General features: G+C 39.8%; 2 protein-coding genes across 2 annotated transcripts; both read right to left on the bottom strand.

The window, feature by feature from the left end:
* Positions 1–2567: 2567 nt before the first annotated feature.
* On the bottom strand, positions 2568–9232 carry LOC107756984 (sterile alpha and TIR motif-containing protein 1-like). Its single transcript, XM_016574319.1, has 8 exons — positions 8097–9232; positions 5996–6614; positions 5031–5243; positions 4832–4923; positions 4207–4533; positions 3536–3725; positions 3132–3253; positions 2568–2969 (listed from the first exon to the last, which is right to left on the bottom strand). The coding sequence occupies exons 1-8, from the start codon at positions 8552–8554 to the stop codon at positions 2849–2851; spliced, it is 2142 nt and encodes a 713-aa protein (XP_016429805.1). The 5' UTR covers positions 8555–9232; the 3' UTR covers positions 2568–2848.
* Positions 9233–10870: 1638 nt separating this feature from the next.
* Positions 10871–14161, bottom strand: LOC107757368 (sterile alpha and TIR motif-containing protein 1-like). The gene is made up of 2 exons (XM_016574823.1): positions 13026–14161; positions 10871–11543 (listed from the first exon to the last, which is right to left on the bottom strand). Exons 1-2 carry the CDS (start codon positions 13481–13483, stop codon positions 10871–10873), a joined length of 1131 nt encoding a protein of 376 aa, XP_016430309.1. The 5' UTR covers positions 13484–14161.
* Positions 14162–14171: the final 10 nt, after the last annotated feature.

Below are 14171 nucleotides of genomic sequence, written 5' to 3'. Positions count from 1 at the left end.
TTAACGTAACTGAGTACAACTTAAACTAAGGTCAAGCGGTTAGTCAGAAATCTATAATCTCACCTGATGTGCCCCATGCTTCATCTAAACCTGCGATCTAGTATGCACGTAACCCTGGTCGCAGATTTGCATATTCTGTTACACCAAATACACAAAATAATGATCTTTAAAATAGCATCATATGACCCCTTTAAGATCAATTAAACCGGGAATATTTTAAAACCAGCGGTTCATTCATAAATCCGTAAGATCTTACCTTCATGCTTTGGAAATACAATCTGAAAGAAAAAGGGGGGTGACTACCTTGCACTGTTTTTTTTCTTTCGTAGCATCGCACCACTCGTGTTCGGTGTTGACAAGGTGTTGGTGTACTCACTGTTCCTAGAACCAAACTTAAACATCGAGATGTTTGTGCTTTTGCTACCACTGAACCAAAACTCAATCTTAAAACACATTTATTTTCCCTGGTTTTTATCATTTTTTGCATTATTCCGGGGTTTCTTACGTCACTGTGGATTGTTGTATTGTATGTTTTTGCATTCCTGTTTTATTTTGTTTATTCTTTTTTTTTTTTTTTTTTTTTTTCATTGCACTGCACTTTGGTCAACTTTGGTTGTTTTTAAATCTGTTCTGTAAATAAAACATTGATTGATTGAATAAGGGGATGTGTGTTTTTTTTATAGGTGGGTAGGTGACTTTCCCCAAAAAGTGTTAACTGTAGCTCTGTGAGACTGTCAAAACTGTTTTTGTTAGGGCATCCTGACCAGCCCGACAGCAATATTAGCTCAACCAATGGCGTTCATTTGGGAGTGATTTATCTGGTGACCAGTGGGAGATAGATAGGGCTGTGTTTGGGAAACCTGTTTGAACCTGTTTTTGCAATTCAGTTTGGGGGGCCAACTCAGCCAGGGGTCCCAGAGGTTTTCTGGTGAAAGAAACACAAGAAAAAAGCTTTTAAAAAAATGGCATGGATGAATATTTAAGAAGTGACCCACATTTGTTTCTCTACCATTGAAAATGGGTAAGATTCAATAATATGTACCTGGAGCCTAAAGTCAACATATTTTACTAAAAGACCTACCTTTATCCATGACTTAAAATATCAAGTGAAAATTGTCATCCATGTTATTATATTTTGCCTTTCATCTCTATTTATGTTTCTTTCTTCAGAAAAAATTGACAAAATCTAAATTTTGAGCCAGGGAAGATTTTAAAATTTGGATTGTTTGACATGAAATGACACTTTTGTGAAAATTGCACGTTTAACCTTTGAATAACAGCCATGAACTCAAGGCACAGGATCACATCTAAACCCACACAGGTCATGTCTCACAGGTGTATCAGAGACAATCATAGTAATATACCTCCTGATGTTAACAGACTTAAAATGCTTCTCCATGTTATTTGTGTTCTAGACTTGTGTCAAATCTGAAAAGCAGGCACGAATTATGTGGTTGTTGTCTTGCAGTTGTTGTTGTTGTTTTGTTTTTTGTCAGTGTGCTGACAGGAAGTGAAAATGCCAGCTAGTGCTTTGTGTTTTCTGAAAGGATCAAAAGAGTTATCTAAGCAGTTTTGTAAAAGATTTGAATACAGGACAACATGATATTTTTGTGAAACAAAAATGTGGACTAAAGGCATGTTTTCCAAAACAAGCTTTATTGCTGTGTTTATGCCTGATAAAGAACATTTCGATATTTCATTGTACAGATTTTACACATTGTATCACACTTGAAATATACTCAGACAAACATCATAAGGCAATAGTAAGGAGCTCAATAGCAGGATAAAGCTTGAGGTGTTAAGAGGTGTTAGTAAATGTTCGTTACAATTTTCCTTGATCAGTTGCATCTTCAGAGTGACTGCACATGAAAGCTTGAAAGCCTCTACAGCAGTCATTCAAATCCTGAAACTTCTTCCAAATACTGCTTGATGGGATGAATAACCATAATGATTTAATATAATAGCTTATAACTAAAATATAATAACTTGCCTAACAAACTGCAAAAACTTTAGTCACAAAGGACTAGAAATCTAACTAGAAACTATTTTTGAGGAACTACAGTATTTTTGACACCTTTGTTACCTAATGCAAGTCCAATTCAGAAAAAAAAATCAGAATTGATGTTTAACGTTTCATAAGGCTTTTTTTTCAATAATCTAACTGATTATGCTATAATGCAAGATTATCTATTATTATGTAGCATATAAACAGAGATTGACTATGTCATAAATATGATTGATAATGCATAAATCAATTCAACTTCCTGAGTTACAGAAATGTCCCACATAATTCTGGGAGCACAGTCAGTATATAGCAAGTTTGATTACTATAGCACAATTGAGGAATATTCAATGTTATTTGCCACAAATGTTGTCTACAGACATAAAGCTGTAAATAATCCTTGTGGTAAAGTCACATTTACTGTTGTTCAGGAAATTTTCACAGGAGGATGTCAACAGGAATCACAAATGTTGCACGAGGGTGGAAAAATTCCCCATATGTAGATTTCGCAACAGGTTCAGCTTGGTCATGTGGGTTTGCCACCCTGACCAACAGAAAGCTGCTTGGTTTGAAAATGACTTCTATGTGAGCTGTGCCCACAATTTTTTCACTGATATTTGCTAATGTGACCACACATTTAAAGTTCCAGTGCATCTCTTGGTAGGTTACACTTACGTTTTTTTCTCTAAGAAATTTCAACAGTAATCTATCTAGACATGCATACAACTGAAGGAAACACTGGCCTCTGAGGAGTAAGCAGGTGTGTTCTGGTTACATGGCAGTCATTACTAGAAACACCTAGTTATTAGGCATAATAAAGGGCTTTTTATTGGTCAAATGTATGTTTTATTTCTTTTGTGGCTCTTCTTTGTCTGTTTTTGCTCCGTCTGGTTGCTCTTGGCTTGGGCATCCCTCGATGAAGCGCAGAATCTTTTCGATAGTGGCTTCTTGATACTCATGGGACCACCTGTGACATTGAGAGAAGAGATTTACATAAATTATTTTTCCAATTAGAGTATTTTAGATTAGAGCCTACAAGTTACTGAGCAGGCATAAACTAGAGGAGTGCATATTGTATGTCATAGAGTAATTGCACCAACATGTTTAGTCAGACAGAATGTTGACTCACTTAATGCCATTAAACTTGAGAATGGTGTTCATGTCCTCTGGCAGAGAGGCTGGATCGGGCCAAACAAAGTTATCAGTAACAGGAACAATGTTCTTCTTCCCTTTCAGAGCGGTGACGATCTCCTGTGGATAACATAAAACAAAACATTTAACCTCAGATGGCTGAATGACAATGTTAATACACATAATTACATATTTCAAGGTCTTGGCAGAAGGACGTTTTGGCATCTTCTGAGAACTGATTTAAGGATTCTCTAATAGGGATTCAGTTAATGATGACTGTAATCACTGAAGGAGTGTGTTTTCAGTCCAATTGCAGCATTTGGACAATGGCCTGGACCTTGAGTAAATATGGCTTTATTTATAAAAGTACAGTTTGATCAAAGAAGGATTTCTTTCTCTAACCTTATGAACCCAGTCTTTCATAGCCACGTCGCCTATGCATTTGTCCAGCGAATTGGCTGACAGCACCAAAATGAAGTTGCGCGCTCGCTGAACACTCGTGATCAGCTTCTCCTCAAACCTGCCAGCTTCTAGTTTCTCTACGTCGATGAAGACGCTGAAACCACGTAACTGTAGATGTACCTTCAGTAGGCTGCAGAGAAAGAGAAGAACAGGAGACGTGGGATTTATTTCAACCAAAAAAATGGCCACTATTAAAATTCTATACTACTTTGTCTAAATAAATGAAAAATGGAACACTAAAAACAATGATTAAAGTGAATTTAGAAATTACTACATCTTAGTAAAAAATAGTACATCCATATTTCACACAACAGCATGAAACAAGTATATTCCATTTAAGATTTGCAAGAGAACATGAAAGATCACATTGAACAGTGTTATTTAAATTAAGCAATTTTAAAGATTAACTTTAAGTGGGAGTTACATGATGTAAATGTAATCTAAATGTACAAAAAAAAAATAGGATAAAAGTGTATGTGCACAAACAAATATCCAATAATCAATATGTACAGTTATATTTTGCATCCATTGTCATTCAAATAGAATCTGGGTAACTAAATAGGTGCCATTACTGTAAAGACAGATAAGAATCATCTAATTTGTGGTCTGACCTGGCAAGCTGTGAACCCGTAGTGCGACGGTAGCTGATGAACACATCAGGGCCCGCGGGTTGGGAATCGGTTAAGCAGGGTTCAGCAGGGCGGTGGGCAAAAGAAAGGATCTTTGCACGATGGATTCCATTCTCTACATGACAGTCAGACAGCAACTGTTGGTCTGTAATGTGAATGATATTGTTCCGATCGACTCCCGATTGAACCAAGCTGTAGGTGTACTGACGGAATCGTGGGTCTATATCAGCAAGCCAGTCTGCCAGGTTATTGGGGTCACATGTGGAGTAGTTGGCGTAGGTTTTCAGTACACGCAGATCTCGAAGAAACCTGCACAGAGGTTTTCAGAGAACTGCTACAGGTTATGATGACACAGTGAAAATGCTTCTATTTTGCAAAAAAGAAAAAAAAATAGAATTTTAATTTAAAATTGTAAAATTATTAATTTTATTTATTTTTTAAACATACCAGGCTTCCAAGTTTAAATTAGGTTTTTAAATCCCAGATTTTCAACGTGATCTCAAACTTTGAAGTTGAAATTAAGAATGAAGTTGTGCATAAATGTCTATAAGATTTCTATTTTTTAGCATGAATAATTAAGGATTTCAAACAATTAAATAGCACTAGCCTCTTTCGAGTGAGCCCAGAAGTCATGCCCAGATCCTGGATCAGATCCTGTTCTGTGATATTAAGCAGTAGATCTCCATCCACCTGCAGTGCCTGAGAGATATGGTACACAAAACCGCAGCAAAAGATATCAAGATATCATCCTATCCTCTACCTTTATCTAAGGTCAGCTATACAGGAAATGGAAGCTGTGTACAAACCTGAAACCGTTCACTGAATGCACTGAAGCCAATCTGCTGCAGCCAGGTCTGCACCTCTCCGCTCTTCCAGTTGGGTACAGATGAAAGGATACGCCTCGGGACGTCCTCGCTCATCATTGTTAAGGCCCGCTTAGCCAGAGAGCACACAGTGGCGTTACTGCAGTACATGACGATCCTCTTTAGACTCTGAACAGCTCCAATCTCCTGAAATATCTGAGTAGAAAGATCCAGGAAAATCATATTGGCTGAATGAAATCCAATACTTGTTTCTTACAAATTTTTAATGCTCCAAAAGTAGTGCCTGTTTTGCTCTAGCACGTCACAAAATATGATGTGCATTTTGTACCATTTTTGCTTTCGACAACCATTTGTAAGGTCAAGACGTCTTGTATTATCCCCAGTAAAACTGCCATGGAGACATGATTCCTACCTTTCTTTGAGCCAGGTTACAACTATTTGTTCAGTTCTCAGTCGATTTTCACAGGAATGAATGATTCTGAAGACATTATTTTGTGCCTAATCCTGATCCACCCCTTTGCAGACTGCAAGTTAAATGATACATTTTGAATAATTAGCTAATATTATATATTTTTCTAGATATTATATATATTTTTATATATATTTTTGCAAATCAGCAGATAAAATGTTGATGCATTGCTGTTATTTATGCTTGTGTCTTAGAAAAAAAATTTGAATTATATATATATATATATATATATTTATATATATTAATTATTGTTATTAATATGATTTTATTTATACTCATGTCTTAGTACTAAAAATCTGCATTAATTAAATAAAATAATATATAATATACATAAACATATATTAATAGATATTTTAAAATATATACATAAAATATATATTAGATACTATTATATTTAATTCATGCAATTACATAACCAAGACACTCTCACTCGTAATAAAGTGAATGCATAGAGGAGTAAATATAGTGTCTGCCTGACCTTGGTATTACGTTGACGAGACTTGATACTAGTCTCCACACACAGGTAGAATGCAGCGATGCATTTCCCCTCCAGACATGTGCCGTCCAGCAGAGGCAGTAAGTGCTGCAGGTCTGCTGCGGTGCGGCCCTGCATGCTGTCTGCACTGTCCAACAGGTTGCGTGCAAACTCTTCAGGGTCCAACGAGGCGATAAATGGCTCCACCAACTCCAGAGTACCAGACTTCACTACTTCTTTCTCTATCTCCCTATTAGCTGCCAGCACAGCCACGGCCAGACAGGCATGGAACCGGATCAGCTCGTCCTCTTTGGAAAATGCCAGTGGGAACAGCCATTCAGCCGCCTGTTTTTCGATCATCAGACGCTGGCAGCGGTGCCCACCATACATAGCGCAGTTTGCCAGGGCCACAGCACAGTGCCGCAGTACAGTTGGGTCTGTTCCACGGCACCAATACAGGAGGGTGTCCAGTGCTCCATTAGTGATGAGCTGCGCAGATGTCTCCTCTGTGTGTTTAAACATGTGCTCAAGGATGCCTGACACGCTCCGTGCCAGCTGGGCATCATCCTGCTCACGGGTCAGGTTCAGGATGACCCCAAGCCCCATACGTGCCACATAATCCCTGCAGAGAAATACAAAAACAAGCATTTAAAAGAATTTGCATGCATATAAGCCTTTTGAAAAGTGAAAGTGAAAGGGACATGTGACCAAGTACGGTGTCTCATACTCAAAATCTGTGCTCTGCATTTAACCCATCCAAGTTCACACACACACACAGCAGTGAGTAGTGAACAAACACACACCCAAAGCAGTGGGCAGCCATTTTTGCTGCGGCCCCCGGGGAGCAGCTGGTGGTTTGGTGCCTTGCTCAACGGGCACTTCAGTCATGGTATTGAAGGTGGAAGAGAGTGCTGGTCATTCACTCCCCCCACCTACAAGCCCTGCCGGTATCAAGACTCAAACCCACAACCTTTGATTACAAGTCCGATTAGATAAATGATTACATAATATCAAACCAAGTGGCACCTGCAAATAAATCACACAACACAAGACACTTAGGCCCAATATGATTTTTAGTGGATTTATTAAGTGGCTTTAGGGCAGATTTATACACCCCCCCTGCAGCTGTGGCATAACTACAGTGAATATATTACCCTGTCAGACTTTACTCTCGTGTTTAATCTCGTGTTTTTGTCCCGCTGTTTTTGGTCTCTTTCTCTTTATTTATTTTTATTTTTTTGTCTTTCTATTCCTTTTAGGACAAATGCAGGATGAATTGGGATTAAAAATTCAGCCCTGACTATAACAATATTAATATTGCAAATGAAAATGGAACAATTGACAGTTTTAGTAAAGCAAATGTACTGCTATAAGCAACAATAAAATCTGTAAAAAGCTAACACCGAATTGCAGGGCTATGTTTAATACTGATTTTCTTGAATTAATTCTTTAAAATGGGTTTGATGCCACCAAGAGCTGCCAGTGTGACTCAATGTGAACATACTACAAGAGCTGTTGCAAAGACTATGAATCCTTGTGTCATATTAGGAGTAAGTTTAGCAGTTTGGTTTTTTCAACTCCATTTAAACAAAACGTGAAATGCAGTGAACAAAACAATTAAAGTTTATTAGAACTGAACATATTTACAGAGAAGAAAAAGTCGTAGCTTCATCCTAAATTCATGTTCATCAATCTCTCTCAGCTTCCGGCTTCCCATATTGACTGTGTGAATGTGCAAATGATTTACATGCAGCAGAAAGATTATCTAAAAAGAATATGATATCCCAGGACAGTTATTTTAGGTACAGTATATCTTTCAGGCAGTATGACTATTTTCTGCATACTATTCCATGCGAAAATTTGTATATTGTTATATAAAAAAGGGAAAAAAATATTTTTGAACAGTATGTTATTTATTATCATTTTAAACCAAACAAACTCTATGCATGTAAAATGCTTGTGCTATCTTTCTTTTGAATAACCAACTGCCACTTTGTTTAATACAATGACACTCATTCACATTTAACTGTGACTTGCTTGTCCAAATACTTTTTCGGGCCTAATAAATGGGCCTAAAAAACACTTTATCAAGAATGTTCCTTACCTGTTTTCTGAGACCAGTATTTGCTCAAGGAGCTTGGCAGACTCATATGTGATTCCTACAGCAGGTGTCTGCAGCAGCTGCAAGAGCAGTTCCAGACCCCCATCCAGCCGGATCCTGTTGCACATCTCCTCTGCTACCCGTCGGCCCACTGTGGGCAGGACCCAGGCCTCCTCAACCAGCTGGAAAGTCTCAGCGATGGCCCGGCGGGTCTCCTCCACATCTCCAGTGTCTTTCGAAGACTTAAGTGTTTTGATCGCGGAGCGCAGCGCGGGGAGAGAGCCGTCCAACACGGCCCGAACGTCGGCGCTGATCCCCGGAGACACAGCCCTGGGGCCAGAGCCCGTCCTCCGGTTGTGTAGCCGATTACTGACATATTCAGGAACCGTGAGTCTGTCGGTGCTAAACATGGAGAAATAACGGCAAATCTTGCTGAGATACACGACAGGAGACAAAAACATCTAACGTTACCAGCCGTTTCTCTGCCGTAACAACACTTATGATGTTTCTTTGTCTTTCCGCTGTGACAAAATAAATTATCGCGTCGCCGTCATTACCAAGCAAATCATTAATGTCTATTGCGTGGGAAACAGTTTCATTCATTAACAGCGACCGTTTACCACATTATCCTGCTGATGTCAGAAAAAAATAATAAACACAAATGACGTCAGAGCACTGGCAAAGCCTTTAAGATACGCTTAAAGTATCCACTGTTAGAAAGGGCCCACAAGGTTGTTTAAAAACCATCAAATAACAAGATAAAGCTGTCAGAATGGCCTGATGTTTTAAGAAAATTAGAAAGCCGGTTTGTATCGCTGTAAACCGGCAAACGATTGGGTTTGTCAGAAAAAAGACGACTATTTCCACTGTCCTTTTACCACCCTCGGATAGATTCCTGTCAAAGCCAACTGAGGCGATACTTATTATATAAAATAAAACACTGTGAAGCCGTTATATTTGAAATAAAGTTAAGATTGTTGATAATGAATCCTCAAGCATCCTCAGCGTCCGTTTATAGACCCGCCCTGTGTATCTCACAAACTGGAAGCGGAGAAGCATCCTCAGCATCATAGTGCCACTTTAGCTCAACGCCCCCTGGTGGACAGAGACTATATGCAACGTTAGCTTTTTTGTAACATGTTTTTCGTATTTCTGCCTAAATACCATAGCAGCCAAATATGTTTTAAATAAAAAAATACATATATTAAAGTTAGTTTTAGCCTAAATTAAAAATGGGGGAAAATCTCTTTAAATTAAATTGACAGAAAAATCGGTAAGCTTCTTGCAGTGTTAGGAGATGCTATTTAACTGAAGGGATTTGCAGTTAGCCTTTCGCAGTCTTTTTAAAACCACAGATAAAGGCCATTTTAATCATTTTAGCAACGTTTCACACGCAATTTTGAAAGGGGGTTGGCACAGCTTTTAACCCTAGGTTATGAAACCTTGCTCTGGAACTTGTTACGTCGAGTTGTTTAGCTACAGACAACCAATCATAAAGTGCCTCACTGATGATCTCATTAAATATTCATGATGTTTGTACGGCCGCAGCAGTGTTGCCAAGTCCGCGGTTTTCCCGCGGAATTGGGATACATTAACACTGTTGCCGCGGGTTGTTTTTCATGTCCGCGGGTTGAAAAACGACCCCAATAACGTGATATTTAGCCCATGGAATGCAAATTTTACCAGGGGAATCCGATTTTTAACGGGGGACCCCCTCGAAACGCGACTGGGCTAGTTTTGGGCTAGTTTTGAGTAGCAATTGGGCGGGGTTTGTTGTGAAAACCTGGAAACCCTGCCGCAGGACGCGCCGTACACACGCACTTTTCACTGGAGAGAAGACGACGGCTGTATTATTATTCGCCGATTTATATGGCAACGCAGGCAATTACTGAAACGTGCCCTTATTTAACTTTATTCCTCCAGTCAGTGTTATTTTACCATGCAAATAAGCAAGAAATATGCAAATAAGAACGCTAAACTCATAACTTGACTTAGGCTAAGTTATTCATGTACGACGAATGTTTGTAAGCAGTTGTGTAAGGTGATAGTGTTTATAGATCTATTAATCATTCACTTTTCACAGAGGTCAAACGGGTTATTTGTCCCCAAGTTTAAGCAATACACTCCCACATTAGTAAAGGACATCATGGTGGACTTTGTTAAACAGTCTAAATCTTACATTTTGAAAGTTGTAAACAAGCATTATTTCTTTCTATACCTTTACACACTCAAAAGTAGTGTAGCCCACAAATTCCAATCAACTTAAATAAAACTTACATAAAATATAGTGCTCATAAAACAACCTTTAATATTTTTATTATCGGATTGCAAAACAATTCCTGTCTGGTTTTGATGACTACAGTTAAACAAAGACGAAACCATATTGCAGATAAGTTTTGCAATATAGGTTTAAACAAAAGCGGGTGAGTGACCTCTGAGTCTATTGATTCCTGTAGTCCTGATGGTCTCAGCTCTTCAGTCACATTCACTGTGAGACGCCAGGATGAGGCTTTTTCTGTTGCTAGGACTGATTTCCTTCACATATGCTGCTGAAGGTAAGAACACATACTTTCTTATAATATTTTGATATACATTTTCTGTGTTATCTTGGAACTGCGCTCTTTTTCCTGTCAGAGTCGTGTATCGAACGCTGTGAAAATGGGTTTGATGCCACCAAGAGCTGCCAGTGTGACTCTATGTGCACATACTACAAGAGCTGTTGCAAAGACTATGAATCCTTGTGTCGTATTAGGAGTAAGTTTACCAGTTTGGTTTCTTCATCTCCATTTAAACAAAATATGTGAGAGGAGTAAATATAGTGTCTGCCTGACCTTGGTATTACGTTGACGAGACTTGATACTAGTCTCCACACACAGGTAGAATGCAGCGATGCATTTCCCCTCCAGACATGTGCCGTCCAGCAGAGGCAGTAAGTGCTGCAGGTCTGCTGCGGTGCGGCCCTGCATGCTGTCTGCACTGTCCAACAGGTTGCGTGCAAACTCTTCAGGGTCCAACGAGGCGATAAATGGCTCCACCAACTCCAGAGTACCAGACTTCACTACTTCTTTCTCTATCTCCCTATTAGCTGCCAGCACAGCCACGGCCAGACAGGCATGGAACCGGATCAGCTCGTCCTCTTTGGAAAATGCCAGTGGGAACAGCCATTCAGCCGCCTGTTTTTCGATCATCAGACGCTGGCAGCGGTGCCCACCATACATAGCGCAGTTTGCCAGGGCCACAGCACAGTGCCGCAGTACAGTTGGGTCTGTTCCACGGCACCAATACAGGAGGGTGTCCAGTGCTCCATTAGTGATGAGCTGCGCAGATGTCTCCTCTGTGTGTTTAAACATGTGCTCAAGGATGCCTGACACGCTCCGTGCCAGCTGGGCATCATCCTGCTCACGGGTCAGGTTCAGGATGACCCCAAGCCCCATACGTGCCACATAATCCCTGCAGAGAAATACAAAAACAAGCATTTAAAAGAATTTGCATGCATATAAGCCTTTTGAAAAGTGAAAGTGAAAGGGACATGTGACCAAGTACGGTGTCTCATACTCAAAATCTGTGCTCTGCATTTAACCCATCCAAGTTCACACACACACACAGCAGTGAGTAGTGAACAAACACGCGCCCAAAGCAGTGGGCAGCCATTTTTGCTGCGGCCCCCGGGGAGCAGCTGGTGGTTTGGTGCCTTGCTCAACGGGCACTTCAGTCATGGTATTGAAGGTGGAAGAGAGTGCTGGTCATTCACTCCCCCCACCTACAAGCCCTGCCGGTATCAAGACTCAAACCCACAACCTTTGATTACAAGTCCGATTAGATAAATGATTACATAATATCAAACCAAGTGGCACCTGCAAATAAATCACACAACACAAGACACTTAGGCCCAATATGATTTTTAGTGGATTTATTAAGTGGCTTTAGGGCAGATTTATACACCCCCCCTGCAGCTGTGGCATAACTACAGTGAATATATTACCCTGTCAGACTTTACTCTCGTGTTTAATCTCGTGTTTTTGTCCCGCTGTTTTTGGTCTCTTTCTCTTTATTTATTTTTATTTTTTTGTCTTTCTATTCCTTTTAGGACAAATGCAGGATGAATTGGGATTAAAAATTCAGCCCTGACTATAACAATATTAATATTGCAAATGAAAATGGAACAATTGACAGTTTTAGTAAAGCAAATGTACTGCTATAAGCAACAATAAAATCTGTAAAAAGCTAACACCGAATTGCAGGGCTATGTTTAATACTGATTTTCTTGAATTAATTCTTTAAAATGGGTTTGATGCCACCAAGAGCTGCCAGTGTGACTCAATGTGAACATACTACAAGAGCTGTTGCAAAGACTATGAATCCTTGTGTCATATTAGGAGTAAGTTTAGCAGTTTGGTTTTTTCAACTCCATTTAAACAAAACGTGAAATGCAGTGAACAAAACAATTAAAGTTTATTAGAACTGAACATATTTACAGAGAAGAAAAAGTCGTAGCTTCATCCTAAATTCATGTTCATCAATCTCTCTCAGCTTCCGGCTTCCCATATTGACTGTGTGAATGTGCAAATGATTTACATGCAGCAGAAAGATTATCTAAAAAGAATATGATATCCCAGGACAGTTATTTTAGGTACAGTATATCTTTCAGGCAGTATGACTATTTTCTGCATACTATTCCATGCGAAAATTTGTATATTGTTATATAAAAAAGGGAAAAAAATATTTTTGAACAGTATGTTATTTATTATCATTTTAAACCAAACAAACTCTATGCATGTAAAATGCTTGTGCTATCTTTCTTTTGAATAACCAACTGCCACTTTGTTTAATACAATGACACTCATTCACATTTAACTGTGACTTGCTTGTCCAAATACTTTTTCGGGCCTAATAAATGGGCCTAAAAAACACTTTATCAAGAATGTTCCTTACCTGTTTTCTGAGACCAGTATTTGCTCAAGGAGCTTGGCAGACTCATATGTGATTCCTACAGCAGGTGTCTGCAGCAGCTGCAAGAGCAGTTCCAGACCCCCATCCAGCCGGATCCTGTTGCACATCTCCTCTGCTACCCGTCGGCCCACTGTGGGCAGGACCCAGGCCTCCTCAACCAGCTGGAAAGTCTCAGCGATGGCCCGGCGGGTCTCCTCCACATCTCCAGTGTCTTTCGAAGACTTAAGTGTTTTGATCGCGGAGCGCAGCGCGGGGAGAGAGCCGTCCAACACGGCCCGAACGTCGGCGCTGATCCCCGGAGACACAGCCCTGGGGCCAGAGCCCGTCCTCCGGTTGTGTAGCCGATTACTGACATATTCAGGAACCGTGAGTCTGTCGGTGCTAAACATGGAGAAATAACGGCAAATCTTGCTGAGATACACGACAGGAGACAAAAACATCTAACGTTACCAGCCGTTTCTCTGCCGTAACAACACTTATGATGTTTCTTTGTCTTTCCGCTGTGACAAAATAAATTATCGCGTCGCCGTCATTACCAAGCAAATCATTAATGTCTATTGCGTGGGAAACAGTTTCATTCATTAACAGCGACCGTTTACCACATTATCCTGCTGATGTCAGAAAAAAATAATAAACACAAATGACGTCAGAGCACTGGCAAAGCCTTTAAGATACGCTTAAAGTATCCACTGTTAGAAAGGGCCCACAAGGTTGTTTAAAAACCATCAAATAACAAGATAAAGCTGTCAGAATGGCCTGATGTTTTAAGAAAATTAGAAAGCCGGTTTGTATCGCTGTAAACCGGCAAACGATTGGGTTTGTCAGAAAAAAGACGACTATTTCCACTGTCCTTTTACCACCCTCGGATAGATTCCTGTCAAAGCCAACTGAGGCGATACTTATTATATAAAATAAAACACTGTGAAGCCGTTATATTTGAAATAAAGTTAAGATTGTTGATAATGAATCCTCAAGCATCCTCAGCGTCCGTTTATAGACCCGCCCTGTGTATCTCACAAACTGGAAGCGGAGAAGCATCCTCAGCATCATAGTGCCACTTTAGCTCAACGCCCCCTGGTGGACAGAGACTATATGCAACGTTAGCTTTTTTGTAACATGTTTTTCGTA

Source organism: Sinocyclocheilus rhinocerous, unplaced genomic scaffold (assembly GCF_001515625.1).
Source record: "Sinocyclocheilus rhinocerous isolate Xijiao unplaced genomic scaffold, SAMN03320098_v1.1 scaffold1152, whole genome shotgun sequence".
In the NCBI taxonomy this organism is placed as follows: domain Eukaryota; kingdom Metazoa; phylum Chordata; class Actinopteri; order Cypriniformes; family Cyprinidae; genus Sinocyclocheilus; species Sinocyclocheilus rhinocerous.
Note: the sequence above shows the minus strand (reverse complement) of the source record. Positions and strands in the feature narration are given on the sequence as shown.